The following is an 18,908-nucleotide window of genomic DNA, read 5'->3' on the forward strand; positions in this document are numbered from 1 at the left end:
TCACTGCTGAGCCGCCTTGGAAGCCTGATGAATATAACAGCATGAATTACAGAAGTACTCTGGGAGCCGATGGTGAGAGTGGAATGGGCAGGAAGGCCAGAGGTGCCCAAGTGGCAGGAAGAAATAAATTGTAAGTGGCAGACATGTTATTTCCTTCTCTGTTGATGAAACCAGTTCTGCCTAAGACTAACCTTTTTTTTTTCTTTTCTCAAACCTTCAGCTGATAATGGCTCAACAAACCAGGATCCATGCCAGTTGTTTATGGCTGGCGGACACCTTGTGCCATCCTATCTCAAAAATGCATTTTGTGGGAGAAGGGCCTGGTGAAATTTCCTCAGCTTTGCGGTCTCTCTTATCTGATTAGTAGCTCGCCAACAGACATAAAATACCTTGCTGAAAACTAGCAAGCGGACACACTTTGTTTCCCCTGCTGATGTCTGTGTCAGCCTCATCTCTGACCCCAGATCGAACTCCTCTCCTGTGGAGGTCACGAATCCTGGCCTAACACATGGCTCACAGCAGCAGCCTTTCGATGGGAAGTTAGGGAAGACTCCCCTGAAGAAAGGGTAATACTGAACTTGCAGAAATGTGAGGGGGAGGCGGCTGACCTAGGGACAGGGAGACGAGCTCTACAGGCAGGAGGATAGCATACACAAAGCCCTAGGATCAGGGGAAACACATACTGGCCAGGAGCTAAAAAAGTCCTGGATGGCTGGGCGGTGAGGAGTCGCAAAGAGCGTTTATGGAGGGACAGGAACCTCGAGCCTGATGGCGAGGAGAATCTAAGAGCGAGGCTTTCGTTTATAAAAAGTAACACTTTCTACGGTGGGAAGGGTAGATTGGGAGGGGGATGCGGACAGAACAACTTTGCGGGGTGGGCAGAGATGGAAAATGAGACATGGTCATCCAGGTCAGGGATTCAACAAGTGAGAAGATAGAGAGCAACCTGAGAACGTGATTCTCGGCCATCCTCCCAAGGAAGACAAATGCAGGAGAAGGGGAGATGCTGCAGCTGAGCCGGCCTGGAGGAGCGGACCTGCAGATGCACAAATCCAGCCAAGCCCGGTTGAGACCAGCCAACTTCAGTCAACACTTAGACCCTCAGTGCACGTGCCTTCTAAGTCACTTCAGTCGTGTCCGAACTCTCTGCAACCCCACGGACTGTATGTAGCCCGCTCCTCCGTCCAGGGGATTCTCCAGGCAAGAACGCCAGAGTGGGTTGCCGTTTCCTCCTCCAGAGCATCTTCCCTGACCCGGGGATTGAACCTGCATCTTTAATGTCTCCTCCATTTGTAGGCAGATTCTTTACCACTAACGCGTCTTGGGAAGGCCCAGACCTGTGGCTAAGTTACTGAAATGGCCGATGAATACAAAAGCATCTTGTCTAGTAAGGTGTTTACTTTTTCAAGGCCACAGAGCAAACCACTGCTGGGGGTAAAGGAACTTCACCAAAATTTTGGTCTCCTATCTGGCACCATTTCCACAAACATCGTCGACGCTTTTGATAACAAGCGCTAGAAGAACAGGCAATGCCCAGTGTAGGGTCAACATTGGAGACAAGAGTGTGAGATAAGGCGGGAGGGGAGGATGAGAGAGAAGGGGGGAGGAAAAGTGGCTTCAGGACAGCGGATCCAAAGGCAAACTGTCTGGGTGAACGGACGGGACACATCAACAGGACTCGGTGTTTGGACATGAGGAGTCTGGGGCGGGGTCGTCCAGGAGGGGTGTCAGGTTATGGGCTGTGGGACCTAAGTGATGAGGGCCCCGCTAGTAGACAGAGGAACCAGTCTGCAACTTTCTCCTCCTGCTAGATTCAAACCAGTTTAAATTCAAACAGAAAGACTAAGTACATGAATTTATAGTTCCAAAGGTTCAAGCACTACTTTCTTCATTCAATTTATGAAAGAAAAAAAAAAATCCAGCACAAAAAAGCAATTTAAAAATGCTTTAACCTGTGACAAAATGTTGGGCTTCCGCGTTGGTTGAGATGGTAAAGAATCTTGCCTACAGTGGCGGAAGACCCAGGTTTGATCCCTGAGAAGGAAATTACAATCCCCTTCCTATGTTTGCCAGGAGAATCCCATTGACAGAGGAACCTGGTGGGCTACAGTCCATGGGGTTGCAAACAGTCAGACACAACTGACCTGCTAATGCATACGCCAAAATTTTTTACCCTTAGCTCTCTGTAAAATGAATGCCTTATTTCTGTGTGTTTATTGGAAGAGGAGGAAACAGTGGGGAGGGAGGCTTTTTAAATTAAAACTATGTAAGGAAGACTGACCTACAAACTGTCCTCCTGGTTCAAAGACTGCAACTAAAATCCACTGTAAAATGACAATTATACAGAAAAAAATTTACATTTTTAACAAAATGAACAGATTCTTTATTTTATGCACTTCATCCAAACTATTACTGTTGTCTAAAAGGATTCCTCCCTCACTGCACCCAGGCTGGACATATAACAGCAGCTGAAGAAAAGGGCTGTACAAGCAGAATGTGAAAAGCGTTGGCTAAGCAGAAGATAATGTTCCCTTTGAGTTGGTAACTGTCTGGACCTACCCCCACACAGGCAAGGACACCTTGACAAGAAGGCACGGTCTGAACCCTGGTGGGTCAAAACTTGACTGAAGACAAACCACACGTGCTGTTACAGAACATTTTAAAACTCCCCTTGTTGACCTGGGCCAGTGGTTTTATCACAGCGGATTTAGAGGCCAAATAGCCCGTGTCAGTGGGAGGACACAGCTGGTTAGACCAATGCAGGTGACGTCAGCCAGGCTCACTTCGGATGTTCATGATAAATAACACCAGCCCGTGGGAACTTGTCTCCACACAGGATGGGTAACACCACTCATCACTCTAGTATTGAAGTTGTTAAATAAGATCTACAGGAAAACTGGAAGTTGGTTTTAAGAGAAGGAAAAAAACTACAATCATTTAGGTAGCATACAGCTGCTTACCCCCAGCCCAATAATTTTCCCTATAGACCATAATGGCTCACCTCCCACCTTTAAAAACATAACAGTTTTTAATTCTCAAATTTTCCTGAGGCCTGTACGTCAGGGTCATGAAACTGAATTCATGTTGACTCCCTTTAGGGCGTAGGACAGGGTGCGCTTCGTTAACATTAGGTTAGTGCTAGTTGCTCAGTCATATATGACTCTATGCCACCCCTTTATGGCCCACCAGTCTGCTCTGTGCATGGTTCTCCAGCAAGAATAGTGGAGTGGATTGCCACTCCCTCCTCCCGGGGATCTTCCCAACACCCCGGGATCGAATGCAGTTCTCCTGCATTGCAGGCAAACTCTTTACTGTTTGAGCTGCAAGGAAGACCTAAATATTAGGTTCAAAGACCCTAAAGAGAGAATCCAGGAATCTCTCTCAGAGCAGACACAGGTTACATGAGAGAAGACAGAGGTTTAGATGAAATGAATCACAGAGAAACAGTTACCCGAGAGACACGGACACCGCAGTAGCAATCAGCAAGCAACAGTGTCATTATCTTAAAATTAGACTCCAGTCACTTGGTTGACACCAACAGAGCTGGAATGTGCACTTCAAGTCTTTCTGAACCAGCTGGTTGCAAACTCAGCCTAGCTGTGGTGACAATAACATGGCTCATGGTAGTTCATGAAACATTGTGGCTGCACGTTTTCAAAGGGTGCTTTCAAGGATCCACTGACTTACCAGGAAAATATGGAAAATAGCTTCCTAGAAATAATCCAGTACATCGTGAGAAACACTGGGCTAGATGAAGCACAAGCTGGAATCAGGATTGCCAGGAAAAATATCAATAACCTCAGATATGCAGATGACACCACACTTAATGTCAGAAAGTGAAGAAAAACTAAAGAACCTCTTGATGAAAGTGAAAGAGGAGACTGAAAAAGTTGGCTTAAAACTCAACATTCAGAAAACTAAGATCATGGCATCTGGTTCCATCACTTCGTGGCAAATAGATGGGGAAACAGTGACAGACTTTATTTTGGGGAGGTTCCAAAATCACTGCAGATGGTGACTGCAGCCATGAAATTAAAAGACACTTGCTCCTTGGAAGAAAAGTGATGACCAACCTAGACAGCACATTAAAAAGCAGAGACATCACTTTGCCAACAAAGGTCCGTCTAGTCAAAGCTGTGCTTTTTCCAATAGTTATGTATGGATGTGAGAATTGGGCTATAAAGAAAGCTGAATGCTGAAGAATTGATGCTTTTGAACTGTGGTGTTGGAAAAGACTCTTGAGAGTCCCTTGCACTGCAAGGAGATCCAACTGGTCCATCCTAAAGGAAATCAATCCTGAATATTCATTGGAAGGACTGATGCTCAAGGTGAAACTCCAGTTCCTTGGCCACCTAATGCGAAGAGCTGACTCATTTGAAAAGACCCTGATGCTGTTAAAGATTAAAGGCAGGAGGAGAAGGGGACGACAGAGGATGAGATGGTTGGCTGGCATCACTGACTCAATGGACATGAGTTTGAGTAGGCTCTGGGAGTTAGTGATGGACAGGGAGGCCTGGCATGCTGCAGTCCATGGGGTCACAAAGAGTTGGACAAGACTGAGCGACTTCACTTTCACTTTTCACTTTCACACATTGGAGAAGGAAATGGCAACCCACTCCAGTGTTCTTGTCTGGAGAATCCCAGGGATGGGGGAGACTGGTGGGCTGCCATCAGTGGGGTCGCACAGAGTCGGACAAGACTGAAGTGACTTAGCAGCAGCAGAGCGACCGAACAGAATGAAGGATGAAACAATCTGAGGACTCTCGTCAAAGTGGGGCCTGAGTTTCAATAAAAGGGTAATTGATTAAACATAGCTCGTGGACATGAAAGAGTCTGAAACATAAAGAAGACCTGAAACTTAATCAGAAAGCTATGACCACTGAGGGGCTACACGATAGACAACGTATGTGAATAAGCAAAGCAACACTGCCTGCGGATATAAACTAACACGGGGAGATTTCAAATGAAGACCATCACTGAAGGAGCCGCCTAGAATTCACGTGTAGAGAAATGACCGAACGAATATTACGTGAGTGATTTTTCACAGGTCTTTTCTTCCTTGTCAATAACACAGATTTTGCACTGGAGAAGAGCCCATTGAATGTAAAGAATACAAGGAATTTCACTTATAACAATTTTAACTCCACATGTGTTAACTCGCACAGGACAAAACTGCATACTTTCAGCCCTACTAGTAGAGACTGCAGCCATTATTCATCATTGAATTAAGGTAAGCTAAATATACTGGAGAAGGAAACGGTAACCCACTCCAGTATTCCTGCCTGGAGAATCCCATGGACGGAGAAGCCTGGTAGGCTACAGTCCAGGGGGTCTCAAAGAGTCGGACACGACTGAGCGACATGAACGGAACGGAACGGAAATATACTGGGGGAAATACAAAACACAGAGATCTTAGAATGTGGAAGGTCTTCAGTCAACCCTCCAACCTTTTATATGTTCCAAAGAATTTGAGATGTATTTTTTTTACACTTACTTTTGATTGAACTTGAACGTTAGCCATCTTAAAGGGAAACACCAAAAGTATATCGGTGTGTATCAGCTTCAGCTTGTGAGCTTGTTAAGACTGCAGATCCAATTCTGGCTCACCAGCTGTGAGTGATTACCGCTTACCTACACTTGTAACAGGAACCCTAGGTGATAATGATGCAAGGGAGTCTGCGACACTTCGAGTAACGTAAGCTGAGAATTCAGGAGATTCTGCTTTGTATAAAATAGACCATTTTAATCACAGTGCTTTGTCAGTAGCAAACACATTAAAGCTACTAGTTTTTCTTTTTTTTTAGCTCCTATACCTGATACATATGCTCCATGGATATGAGGTATCCAAAAGTAATGGGGTTTGCCCTCATATACCATAGATACTGGAGAAGGAAATGGCAACCCACTCCAGTGTTCTTGCCTGGAGAATCCCATGGACAGGGGAGCCTGGTGGGCTACAGTCCGTGGGGTCGCAAAGAGTCGGACACGACTGAGCGACTAACACACACACGCTCTGGATACAGTATCCGTGTCTAGAGCAGTGGAAATATTGGTGCCAGGCCCTGCTTAGAAATGGATACTCCCACTCCCATTTCTGGGCTGAGTGGTGTTCCAGGGCTGTTAGTCGCAGGCCCATCTGACCTGCTCAAGCAGAGGCCAAGAGAAAGCCTTCAGGCAGAGAGTCCCAAGTTCATGCTGAGTCATACCAGAGGCGTGGACTAGAACTCTCAGTGCTTGAGAGAGCACAAATCAATACTTTTGTCATGAAGACAGTTACAGAAATAAAGCGTAGAGGGAAATGAAGCTTCCTGGGGGGCTCAGTGGTAAAGAATCCACCAGCCAATGGAGGAGATGCAGGTTCGATCCCTGGATCGAGAATATCCCCCAGAGAAGGAAATGGCACCCCACTCCAATAGTCTTGCCTCGGAAATCCCACAGACAGAGGAGTCTGGCAGGCTGCAAGTCCACAGGGTCTCAAAAGAGTCAGATATAACTTAGCAACCACAGCACAGAGGGAAATGCATCAGAGGCAGCAAGAGTGACAGGCTAATATCGTTAACAGACTAGAAACACAGAAACAAAAGCGTAGTATGTATGTCTCTCGTAACTTCTATGCGGACAAATTTAGACCACATTACACAGGGCCACTTGGGGAAAAAGAATAGAAAGTTAGGGGCTTCCTGGAAATTGATGAGGAAATGCGGTCATAACCTGGGTGAGTGATTTAAAACTTCCACGTCCTCCTGCTCCTCTAGGCTAATGGATCTGCGCTTCCTGGAGCCTCTGAAAGCCTAACCTCCCACAGCACATGCAGGACATCCATATTCAGGCTGCCTAAGAGCAGGGACCACAAGGTCCCTCCCCTTTGAACCCCAGGGCCTTGGCTCACAAGGGTACATTGGAACAGGAGGGGCACAGGGTCATCCCAAGTCCCCACGACTACATTTCCCAGAGCTCCGGGGTGACGGTAACTAGACTCAGGGGGTGGAGTGCTTAGCAGACAGGAGGGAGGGCTCTTCCTGGGCTGGGCCAGGAAGTGGGAGGGTGGCCGTCGCCCTGGTTCCTGGTCGCAGGCCCCAGAGAGCTCGGTGAGTGACCTGCTTATGCTTGGAAATTGGGGCTTGATCCTATTTCAAATGTGAGTCCAGGAGACTGGAGACTCCACAGGCCTGAATTTCAGGTCCCAGAACAGTTCAGGAAGTTTGCCTGACACGTGCTTAGGCTGTAATTGCTGTGCAGGATAACGGAGGGATCACAGACCCCCACTGCAGCTGTCAGGGTTAGCGTCACAGCCACCCGACATGCCAGCTGGGAAGACTCGGCAGGACACAGAAGCATCTCTAAAAGTCAGTTTATCTCTCGGAATGCTGGAGCTAATAAGAGAGCTTACTTTAATATATACAAGATAGCTAATGTGTACAACACGTGTTTCAGAGGACAGTGTTCTCTCGGATAATTGCATCAGTGATGTCCACCTTCTCTGAACCTAACTGAGCATGTCCCCAAGGGCTCAGTCAGTCCTGTAGGCAGCAAGTTCAGGATCACTCCGGCTCCTCCAGCATTAAGGGATCAGAAATTCTCTATTGGTCCCAAAACACCCAGGGAGGCTGGGTTGCATTGTCTGTACAGTGTAAGGGAATGCTTGGGGAGGTTTTCTCTGGATAGAAGGAGGGCCCCAAGGATCTCCAGGGGCCATGCACACCAGGAATAACTCTCTCACTGTCGGGCAGGCTGACGAAAGCGTTCCCTGGGCACTGATGAGCAGAGTTCCACAGGGGAGAGGAGCCTGTGGAGGCGGACGGCTCCGAAGCCAGGGGCCCTGTGAGTTCCCTGCTCTGGACTTTGATCCCCTGCCCTGCCCTGTGCCCACAAAAACCACACACCCGCTTGCTCTCTGATCACCGAACTTTCCCTTCCCTTGAGTCACCCTTTAGTTTCTAAGCCACCCGATAGCTGACCCCACCCTCTCGCACTCAGAAGGAAGTTGTTACCCGCCAACTATTATATAGAGTTCCATTCCACCCAGAGACTTATTTTGTTTGGCCTTGACAGGTTTCAATAGTTCAGAGCCAGTTGTAAAAACAGGCAGGTTACACCCACAAATCTGAGTTTCTGCTGCTCCTCAAAAGGGAATAAAAGGCGAAACAAACATTCAGACCTTTCTGCTGACGGAGTCTGACCTTCTTTGGCTGTTCTCCTTGGAGAGGTGGCTCTGCAGGCCGCCTGCACTCTCAGCATCGTGAAGAGGGTCTGTGGGCTTGGCTTGAAAGGCAACCTCTTTTTTTTCATCCAGAAGATCACTGGGCTGGCCACTTGCCCCCTAGGACTGGGCTGCTTCACAGGTCCTTGCAGTAAGCTTCGACACCAAAAAACAGGTAAGAGAAGGGAAGGGAGGGCTCACACGGTGGCTCACGGCAACAAAATCCTCCTGCAATGCAGGAGCCACAGTTTCGAACCCTGGGTCAGGAAGATCCCCTGGAGAAGGAAATGGCAACCCACTCCAGTGTTCTTGCCTGGGAAATCCCGTGGGCAGAGGAGTGTGGTGGGGGACAGTCCACGGGGTCTCAAAGAGTCAGACACGATGGGGCGACAGAACAACAAAGGGAAGGGGTGGGAAGGAGGAAAGAAACTCAGAGCACAGGGAACAAAAAGCCTCCAGAAGCGCCTCCAAGTCCTGCTCTTCAGCTGGGCAGCTCTATTCTAGGCACACACCCAGTGAATTGAAGTCAGATACAGGAAAAAGCACTTGGGCACAGATTCTGTCTGCAGCACTGTTCGCAGCGCCTGAAGCTGGAAGCCCTCAGGGAGACAGGAAGGCACCTGGTGGCTGCAGAGGCGGGAGGGGCTGGGGACTACCTGCTCACGAGTCTGGGGTCTCAATGGGTGAGTAAGAGAGTTCAGAACTAAACAGAAGGGTGGTTGCACCAAGTTGTGAAGGTACCAAAGGACTGAACTGTTCACTTTAAATGGTTTAGTTAGGTCGTGTGATTGTCACACCAATGTTTAATAATCTGTTCTGTCATGACAGGCTTCCCGTCTGGTGCCTCAGATGCTAAAGAATCTGCCTGCAATGCAGGAGATAGGGATTCGATCCCTGGGTCTGGAAGCTCCCCTGGAGGAGGGCATGGCAACCCACTCCAGTATTCTGGCCTGGAGAATCTCATGGACAGAGGAGCCTAGTGGGCTACAGTCCATGGTGTCCAAAGAGTCGGACACAACTGAACGACGAACACTTTCAGTCACGGCAGAAAGGCTGGCAGGAGATACTGACCCTGCTTGTGGCCCAGAGTGTGACTTCGGCCTGTCACTCCCTGCCCCTGGGACCTCACTTTAATTCCTCCTCCATGCCTTCCCTCAAAAGGAGGGTTTTGTTTTTAAACTATCAACTCCCTCATACTTCTGTCCCCAAGTCTGGCTTTGTTCAGCTTCTGCCGTCTGGACGGGCTCTGGGGGCCTGCTCAGCGGTCCCCACAGTACCTGCCTGACTCTGCGGCTCCAGCTCGGAGCCCTGGCAGACCCACGGGCCTTCGGTGCGCTAAGGCGAGTCGTCTGACAGCCTCTGAGCAGGGCTGGCCTCGCAGGTCCCTTCCATCCCAGAGTCAAGCAGACGCCCCTCTGCCCTGGGGTCGGGAGTGAGTCTTAGTGTCAATCCAGTGGGATGCCATCACTGAGGCAGAGTAAAGGAAACAGACAGGATGTGAGACCCACACAGGAAGAAAATCCTCTCGCTCACACCGTCTTGGGCTCTTCCAGGCGGTCGTGTCTGAAGTGCGGGCAGTTGGGATGGAAGACGCCACCTCGGTCCGTGACCACCCCGGCTGCTTGCACCCCTGAGGCATGAGGGCAGCACTCAGGGCCGGACTGCCTCGGGACCAACCTGTTTTCAATTATTCTGTTTTAGACTTTGGCTTACAATTTTGTTTGGGGAAAGAATCAGGATTTCTCTAGCTCAAAAATAAAATATAAGATAAAGTAAAATAAAATTTAAAAAATTGAAACCACTTCTGGACATGAAAGATGTGGAGACCCCAGACTGGGAGCTGAGGTCTTCATCTCAACCCGCTCTCCGGGGAAGAACCATATCACTTAGGGATACGTCGCAGCAGCCAGGTGACTGTTGGCCTTTGTCCATTCAGCGAAGCAACAGGCATTCGCTCTCTGGCCTGACTTTCAGGGCCCTCTAGAAATTGTCTCATCCTGTCCATCTTAGCTTTGTGCCACAGAGCTCTCCCCGGTGACCACTGACGTGACTTGTCAGGTTCCCCAGGTTCAGACACTGATTCTGGCCCAGGGAGCAAGTGCCTCATGAAAGAAGGGCAAACCCAGTGCCGGCCCAGGTGGGAATCACAACTCCAGAGTCTTTTCTCGACTCAGGGCAAGGCGGCGGGGTTTTCAGAACATCTCACCAGTAAGTCCCCATGAAGGGCTGTCCTGAGAGGACACGAAGTCCCCAACACATCTGATTCTCCACACGGGAGGGCAGAGCTGCCCCAGGAGCCCCCAGGAGGTCTGCCAAAGAGTCCACGTGCAGGTCCTGAAGCCAGGCCGGTCAGGGGCACAGCCAGGTGGTCAGAGAGACCTGAGGGGACGCGGGTGGCCGACACACAGCATCCCCACACCAGCCTCGGTCCCGAGTCCTCGGCAGTGCCCTGGGCCCGAGCAGGACGCTCTGAGCGGGTTCTGTTCTTTAACCTCCACACCCGAGGCGGAGGTCAGCGGGTCTAACGGCTTTCACTTCAGTCACCTTTAAAATATGTTTTTAAAGTACTTTAGCCACAATTCTTATACGTTTGCTACTCCATCCGATAATAAAAGGAGTCAATTCTGCCTTTCCCCTCCTTATTTTTTCATTTTGACTTGCAGCTCCACAGGCTACGGGGAGGTGACCAGATAAGTGTATGCGTGTCGGCTGTTGCTGCTGTTTAGTCACTCAGTTTTGTCCAACTCTTTTGTGACCCCATGAACTGTAGCCACATTAAAGGCGGGAGGAGAAGGGGATGACAGAGGATGAGATGGCTGGATGGCATCACCGACTCGATGGACATGAGTTTGAGTGAACTCCGGGAGTTGGTGATGGACAGGGAGGCCTGGCGTGCTGCAGTCCATGGGGTCATAAAGAGTCAGATACGACTGAGCAACTGAACTGAACAGACTGTTGCCTGCCAGGCTCCTTTGTCCACCAGATTCTCCAGGCAAGAATACTGGAGTGGGTTGCCATTTTCTCCTCCAGGGGATCTTCCTGATCCAGGCCTCAAACCTGGGTCTCCTGAGTGCCGTGCACTGGCAGGCAGAATCTTTACCACTGCACCACTGGGAAGCCATCGCAATTATACTTAATAGCTAAAGGAAGACAGGTGCTAGCTTACATGCTGGTCTTTGATGTGTTTGATGAAACTTGCAGTATCGATCAGGGGCCTGGAACAGGGTTCACACATCCTTGTTGATTGCCTCGATATGGCCCAGGGTATCCTCGGGATGAACGGCGTCAGCGTCAGCGAGAGAGAGAGAAAGAGAGACAGACAGGGGCTGATGATTCCTTGGTTTACGCAGGAAACCAATAAAACCCCAGCCCGGGGTGTGCTCTGTTTACGTAGGCTGAAGGCACCCTCTCGAATCACTGGAGGCATCCCACCAGGGCACCCCCTCGAGTGGGTCTTAGAAGCCCAGGCAGATAAGTAAATGCAGAGGGCCCAGAGCTCCAAGGATCTCAACCAGAAAAAGGAGAATAGAGAAAAGGACGGAAAAAGAGAAAGAATAACACGGGGAGACCAAGCTTCAGTGAGCAAGACCCAAAACTTTATTTTCCAGTGCTGTTTTTATACCCTAAGTTGTGCACATAAAAAATAGAGAAAGGGAGGTATAGAGTCACGCCAAAATCATGCGGGGTCGGCAGTCTTGACCCTTATCAGGATCAGGGCTTATTTTTGTATGTCTCGTGATATACAAAAGTTTTAGGTGGTTTACATCATCTTCTGGCCAGGAGGCCTGCTAACAGTTTATGGCCCTCTCTCCTAACAAAGGTTGCTGCTGCTGCTGCTAAGTCACTTCAGTCGTGTCCGACTCTGTGTGACCCCATAGACGGAAGCCCACCAGGCTCCCCCTTCCCTGGGATTCTCCAGGCAAGAACACTGGAGTGGGTTGCCATTTCCTTCTCCAATGTGTGAAAGTGAAAAGTGAAAGTGAAGTCGCTCAGTCGTGTCCGACCCTTAGCGACCCCACGGACTACAGCCAACCAGGCTCCTCCATCCATGGGATTTTCTAGGCAGTAGTACTGGAGTGGCTTGCCATAGTTAGCTAGAAAAAGTCTTATATTCTTTTAAGGTGATTTTCCTAAAGTCAGGTGCTATTCTCTAAAGACACATGACAAAGTTACATTCCTATAAGGCAAGGGTGTAGTGAGCTACAAGAAAGGAATTTATTAACTTAAGATCTGATGTGGTTAAATCAAAGGCTACTACTTATTTTCTCTATATGTGATTAATATAGTTCCAAGGATAAAATAGATAGAGGAAACTTTGCAGCAAGCATTGATTCAACAATGAAATCTTTTTTAGTACTATTCTAATGATTTTAACTTCTTCAACAAATTCCTGTATTTTAGAATATTAGGCTTTCTGTCCTTGCATGGCTGGGAGGCTGTAAACAGTCACATTCGTAGTTGTAAGAGCCCGGACAAACTTGTCATGAAAGTTAGAAAGCTATCAGAGGGGCTTGGATTGGAACACACCTATTAAGCCAAGGAGAACTTTCTAACTACAGCTCTGAATTATTGTTTTCAGAGAAAGGTGGTTGGGGGGAAGCCCCCGTAAGTATTAGAGGACTTGGTAAGAGGCGTAAGATAGTAAGCCAATCAGACTCCGGTTTTCTTTGGGGTAGATGCTCAGGTAAGTCCAGGGGGTTCCTCGAGTCCTGATTAGCCTTTGCCCGTCAGGCCTCTTCCCCAATTGACCTTTGCCACGGGTAGGATTTCCCTCGCTGGCTCCGGCAGTCATGGAGGTATAATTTGGTTATAACATGCTGCTTGCATTCAGGTTCCAATACTGGGTTCTTCTCAATGGAATTGAGGGTACTAAATTCTAACTGAGCATCATATCTTTAAAAAAATAAAGAACAAAGAAAAAAACTTTACAATCAAAATATAACTTTAAAAAGTATACATTACTTTCCAAATAAAAGAAGGAGGGTTAACCCACCCGTAAATGAAATGGTTCAGTTCAGTTCAGTTCAGTTCAGTCGCTCAGTCGTGTCTGACTCTTTGCGACCCCATGAATCACAGCACACCAGTCCTCTCTGTCCATCACCAACTCCCGGAGTTCACTCAAACTCATGTCCATCGAGTGGGTGATGCCATCCAGCCATCTCATTCTCTGTCATCCCTGTCTCCTCCTACCCCCAATCCCTCCTAGCATCAGACTCTTTTCCAGTGAGTCAACTCGTCGCATGAGGTGGCCAAAGTATTGGAGTTTCAGATTTAGCATCAGACCTTCCAATGAACACCCAGGTGTGATCTCCTCTAGAATGGACTGGTTGGATCTCCTTGCAGTCCAAGGGACTCTCAAGAGTCTTCTCCAGCATCACAGTTCAAAAGCATCAATTCTTCGGCGATCAGCTTTCTTCACAGTCCAACTCTCACATCCATACATGACCACGGGAAAAACCATAGCCTTGACTAGACGGACCTTGGTTGGCAAAGTAATGTCTCTGCTTTTTAATATGCTATCTAGGTTGGTCATAACTTTCCTTCCAAGGAGTAAGCGTCTTTTAATTTTATGGCTGCAATCAGCATCCGCAGTGATTTTGGAGCCCAAAAAAATAAAGTCTGACACAGTTTTCACTGTTTCCCCATCTATTTCCCATGAAGTGATGGGACCAGATGCCATGATCTTTGTTTTCTGAATGTTGAGCTTCAAGCCAACCTTTTCACTCTCCTCTTTCACTTTCATCAAGAGGCCTTTGAGTTCCTCTTCATTTTCTGCCATAAGGGTGGTGTCATCTGCATATCTGAGGTTATTGATATTTCTCCCAGCAATCTTGATTCCAGCTTGTGCTTCTTCCAGCCCAGCATTCCTCATGATGTACTCTGCATATAAGTTAAATAAGCAGGGTGACAATATACAACCTTGATGTACTCCTTTTCCTATTTGGAACCAGTCTGTTGTTCCATGTCCAGTTCTGACTGTTGCTTCCTGACCTGCATACAGGTTTCTCAAGAGTCAGGTCAGGTGGTCTGGTATTCCCATCTCTTTCAGAATTGTCTGCAGTTTATTGTGATCCACACAGTCAAAGGCTTTGGCATAGTCAGTGAAGCAGAAATAGATGTTTTTCTGGAACTTTCTTGCTTTCTCCATGATCCAGCGGATGTTGGCAATTTGATTTCTGGTTCCTCTGCCTTTTCTAAAACCTGTTTGAACATCTGGAAGTTCACGGTTTATGTATTGCTGAAGCCTGGCTTGGAGAATTTTGAGCATGACTTTACTAGCGTGTGAGATGAGTGCAATTGTGTGGTAGTTTGAGCATTCTTTGGCATTGCCTTTCTTTGGGATTGGAATGAAGACTGACCTTTTCCAGTCCTGTGGCCACTGCTGAGTTTTCCAAATCTGCTGGCATATTGAGTGCAGCACTTTCACAGCATCATCTTTCAAGACTTGAAATAGCTCAACTGGAATTCCATCACCTCCACTAGCTTTGTTCATCGTGATGCTCTCTAAGGCCCACTTGACTTCACATTCCAAGATGTCTAGGGCAGGCCTTTTTAAGTCTCTCGCCTCAGGCCATGTCATCTTACCAAAGGTAATACGCCACTGTTACAATCAGTGACTAACGGACAGAAAGCTTTTCAACATGGAATTCTACAAAATAAGGACTGTTTTGACTCACGTCGCCAGAAAAGCAAAATATTGATTGCTGTCTTTTCTCATCTGTCCTTCCCCTGCTCTTCATTCCTCACCTCATTAAATTCTCGGCGGGCGCTATTCTTCAGCGGTCTCCTACCAGCTTTGGGCAAATATCCCACCAGCTTCTGGCCCTGCAGGAAAAACACCTGCTTAAGTCTCAGCAGAGTCTCAGAGAGCTGACTCGGGCCACACGCCATCCGTGAGCAAAGCACTGGTCCTGGAGCAAAGGCGCTTTGAGTTGCTCCTGGCCGGGCCACGTGTCTCTTCTTTCAGCTCTGTGTGTGCCGGTCCCTGTCCAAACGTATCAAATGGACAATGGTCCACTTTGCCCAAACTGCAGGCTTCCCCTTGCCCTTCTCACACTGATTCCTCATGTCAGACGAAGAGCCGGAAGGCCAGGCCTCATCTCGGTCCACGCTTCCTTTCAGTCCCTCTGCTCCCTTCATCCTGGCTTCCTTGAATGTTCTTTGGACACTCTAGGCAGGTTCTGGTTTAAGACTTTTGAAAAATTCTCTGGTCCTTCCTGAGTGATCCTCCCACAATAAGGACGTGGCTCCTTCTCTCCCATCCTTAAAATTATAGAGATGCTGCCCGCCTTACTGGAAACTGAAGCTGTCTGTGTGTGTCTTATCGTCCTTCACTTTATTTTCTCCAGAGCACTGATCCCAATCTAAGAAATTGCATGTGTTTTTAAAATTCATTCATTTCATTATCTGTGTCAAACCAGCCCCCATAAAATGTAGGATTTTTTAAAATAAGCAACCATTAGTTTAGTAATTTATACATAATAACATTTCAGCAAACCATTTACTGAATAAATGAACAAATCAGTTTGTGAACAAACTCGTTGAGTAGGGAAATTTCTGTAAAGTTCAGCTAAAGAGGAAACTGAGTGGGTCAAGTCCCCTATTATATCATTCTCCTGTTTATATTAGGAATTGTTTGTATACTCTATTTTAATTGATGCCAATTTGTACCTCTCCTTACTCATCACCAAGAAAACCACATGTAAACTCTCTGTGATTTTACTCATCACTTCATCTGGATTTCCAACTTCTCATGCTCAAAACATGGAAGAAGTGATACTCTTCTTCTTCATTTGTGAGCTTGTACATGCAAAAGGCATTAAAACAGCAAAAGCATACACACAAAAGGCTTATAATTATGCCTTAAAATTTAAAAGGCATATTAAAATATTTTATTTAAATAGTTAAAATACATTTGTTATAATCAAGCTAATCAAAGAAATCCAAGTATGAAAGTAATATATTTGCTTTTGTTTTGTTTTCCTCTCCTTAAGGAACCATGAATATTGAAGCATATTTTGAAAGAATTGGTTATAAGAACTCAAGGGACAAATTGGACTTGGAAACATTAACTGACATTCTTCAGCATCAGATCCGAGCCATTCCCTTTGAGAACCTTAATATCCACTGTGGGGAAGGCATGGAATTGGACTTAGAGGCCATTTTTGATCAAATTGTGAGGAGGAACCGGGGTGGGTGGTGTCTCCAAGTCAACCACCTTCTGTACTGGGCTCTGACCACGATGGGTTTTGAGACCACCATATTGGGAGGGTATGTTTACAACGCATTCACCGACAGATACAGCAAGGCCATGATTCACCTCCTGCTGAAGGTGACCGTCGATGGCAGGGACTACATAGCCGATGCTGGATTTGGACGCTCTTACCAGATGTGGCAGCCTCTAGAGTTAGTTTCTGGGAAGTACCAGCCCCAGACGCCTTGCATCTTCCGCTTGACTGAAGAGGGAGGAACCTGGTACCTGGACCAAATCAGAAGACAGCAGTACATCCCAAACCAGGAATTTCTGGATTCTGACCTCTTGGAGAAGAACGAGTATCGGAAAATCTACTCTTTTACTCTTGAACCTCGAACGATTAAAGACTTTGAGTCTGTGAATACATACCTTCAAGAGTCTCCAGCATCTGTGTTTACAAGCAAGTCGTTTTGCTCCTTGCAGACCCCAGAAGGTGTTCATTGCTTAGTGGGTTTCACCCTCACCTACAGGAGGTTCAACTATAAGGACAATACAGACTTGGTAGAGTTTAAGACACTGACCGAGAAAGACATAGAAGAAAATCTAAAAACCATATTTAACATTTCCCTGGAGAAAAAGCTTATCCCCAAACATGGTGATAAATTTTTTACCATTTAGAGGAAGCAGTAAAAATGGTCCCATGATTTTCTGGTGCTGTAACTTTTTAATCACAAAAAAATTAAATGTGAATAAAAGTTGTTTTTGTTTTCTCGCCAAGTTGTGTCTGACTCTTTTGCGAACCCATGGACTGTCAGGCTCCTCTGTCCATGGGATTTCTGAGGCAAGATTACTGGAATAGGTTGCCGTTTCTTACTCCAGGGAATCTTCCTGGCCCAGGGATCAAACCTGCTTCTCCTGCATTACAGATGGATTCTTTATCACTAAACCTCCAGGGAAGCCTGTCCATAAAAGTAGAATGAAATAATAAATCTCCATTTACTTATCACTCAGTTTATCAATAGGAACTAGAGGCCGATCCATCATATTTTCTCAACACTTCCACATTTTACTGAAGAAAACATAGACATCAGATCATTTCACCCTTTAAAAATGTCAGCATGTATCATTAGATAACATTAAAAAAATTTTGAGAGTTGGACTATAAAAAAGTTGAGCACCAAAGAATTGATGCTTTTGAACTGTGGTGTTGGAGAAGACTCTTGAGAGTCCCTTGGACTGCAAGGAGAGTGAACCAGTCCATTCTAAAGGAGATCAGTCTTGAGTGTTCGTTGGAAGGACTGATGCTGAAGTTGAAACTCCCAATACTTTGGCCACCTGATACGAAGAACCGACTCATTGGAAAAGACCCTGATGCTGGGAAAGATTGAAGGTGGGAGGAGAAGGGGACGACAGAGGATGGGATGGTTGGATGGCACCATCAATGTGATGGAGTACTCAATATGAGTTTGAGTAGGCTCCAGGAGTTGGTGATGGACAGGGAGGCCTGGTGTGCTGCAGTCTATGGGGTCACAAAGAGTCAGACAGGACTGAGTGGCTGACCTGAACTGAACCTTTCCCAAATTTATAATAGCAAAGGTTTAACATGTTTTAACGATGGCCTGTGGTTTTCTTGAGGAAAAAGTGATATATGCTAGAAAACATGTTGGTTGAATGTTGAATTCATAGAACATGTTTAACCATCATTCATAACTAGAACTTAGAGGCAATCATTTTTATTAAATTCTCCCAGCGTATATCCAATGTCAAATTTGAGCAGAAACACCACATGTATAATGGGATTATAATTCAACCAAGAACAATGAGAAATGATATTGCTTACCTAATAGTTCTCAAGACAAAGCATAAACCAATACTTGTTAACATAAGTATCAAGAGACTGACACAGCCAATAATTTCTTACATGGCTCTTTCTGCAACCATAGTTCTTCATGTACATTTTTTCTTTAATTAATTTCTTAAAAAAATTTTTTTTCTTCATGTAAACTTTTTACATGTACCTTTTTTTTCCTTAATACCATTTTTCAAACACTGATATTTGGAATTTTCAAGTTTTTAGAACTAGGTATTTTTGTCTAATACTAAAAGTTTAAACATGTATTATCTGTAAAATCTAGATGTTGAAAAATATGTTAATTAAAATGTTACTGGCCAATACAATATCAGTCTCAAAGTTTTTTTTTGAAAAGTTAAGTTATTAATGGGGCTTTTTTTTTTTTTTCTTTGCAGCAGAGTCTTCGTTGAATCCTCTTTCTTGTCTACCAGTTCTATTCTTTTACTTCTTTCTACTCTTTGTGGTAAGAGAAAGACTATGCACTTCAAAGTATGTAGTTCGGAGTTCAATCCTGTGGACACCAGGTGAATCACTTGATGAACCTGCGCCTCCCATTCCTCGGGGTAAAGCGGGGCCACTGCCCGAATAAATACGTGTCAGACCTACAGCACCGTCTTCCCTCCCTCCCTCCCGATGGGCCTCGTTCAACTCTGCCGCTTTAT

The 18,908-nt window shown here is 46.4% G+C and overlaps 1 protein-coding gene across 5 annotated transcripts; it reads left to right on the top strand.

The window, feature by feature from the left end:
- Positions 1-7,031: 7,031 nt before the first annotated feature.
- LOC129549450 (arylamine N-acetyltransferase 1) lies at positions 7,032-18,562 on the top strand. Of its 5 annotated transcripts, none has more exons than XM_055416718.2 (3): positions 7,032-7,088; positions 8,130-8,375; positions 16,195-18,562. In XM_055416718.2, exon 3 carries the CDS (start codon positions 16,200-16,202, stop codon positions 17,070-17,072), a length of 873 nt encoding a protein of 290 aa, XP_055272693.2. In that variant the 5' UTR covers positions 7,032-7,088; positions 8,130-8,375; positions 16,195-16,199; the 3' UTR covers positions 17,073-18,562. The 5 variants fall into 5 exon arrangements, with proteins under 5 accessions (XP_055272693.2, XP_055272690.2, XP_088688746.1 ...); XM_055416715.2 differs by having other exon boundaries at positions 7,040-7,088; positions 8,294-8,375; XM_088832619.1 differs by having other exon boundaries at positions 7,065-7,088; positions 7,731-8,375.
- Positions 18,563-18,908: the final 346 nt, after the last annotated feature.

The sequence above is a fragment of the Moschus berezovskii genome, chromosome 26 (genome assembly GCF_049115385.1).
Source record: "Moschus berezovskii isolate FMDL1 chromosome 26, NW_MosBer_1.0, whole genome shotgun sequence".
Lineage (NCBI taxonomy): Eukaryota > Metazoa > Chordata > Mammalia > Artiodactyla > Moschidae > Moschus > Moschus berezovskii.

Coding starts and splice junctions, on each gene's coding strand:
- LOC129549450 (XM_055416718.2), top strand. CDS start 16,200: ATGAATATTGAAGCATATTTTGAAAGAATTGGTTATAAGAACTCAAGG.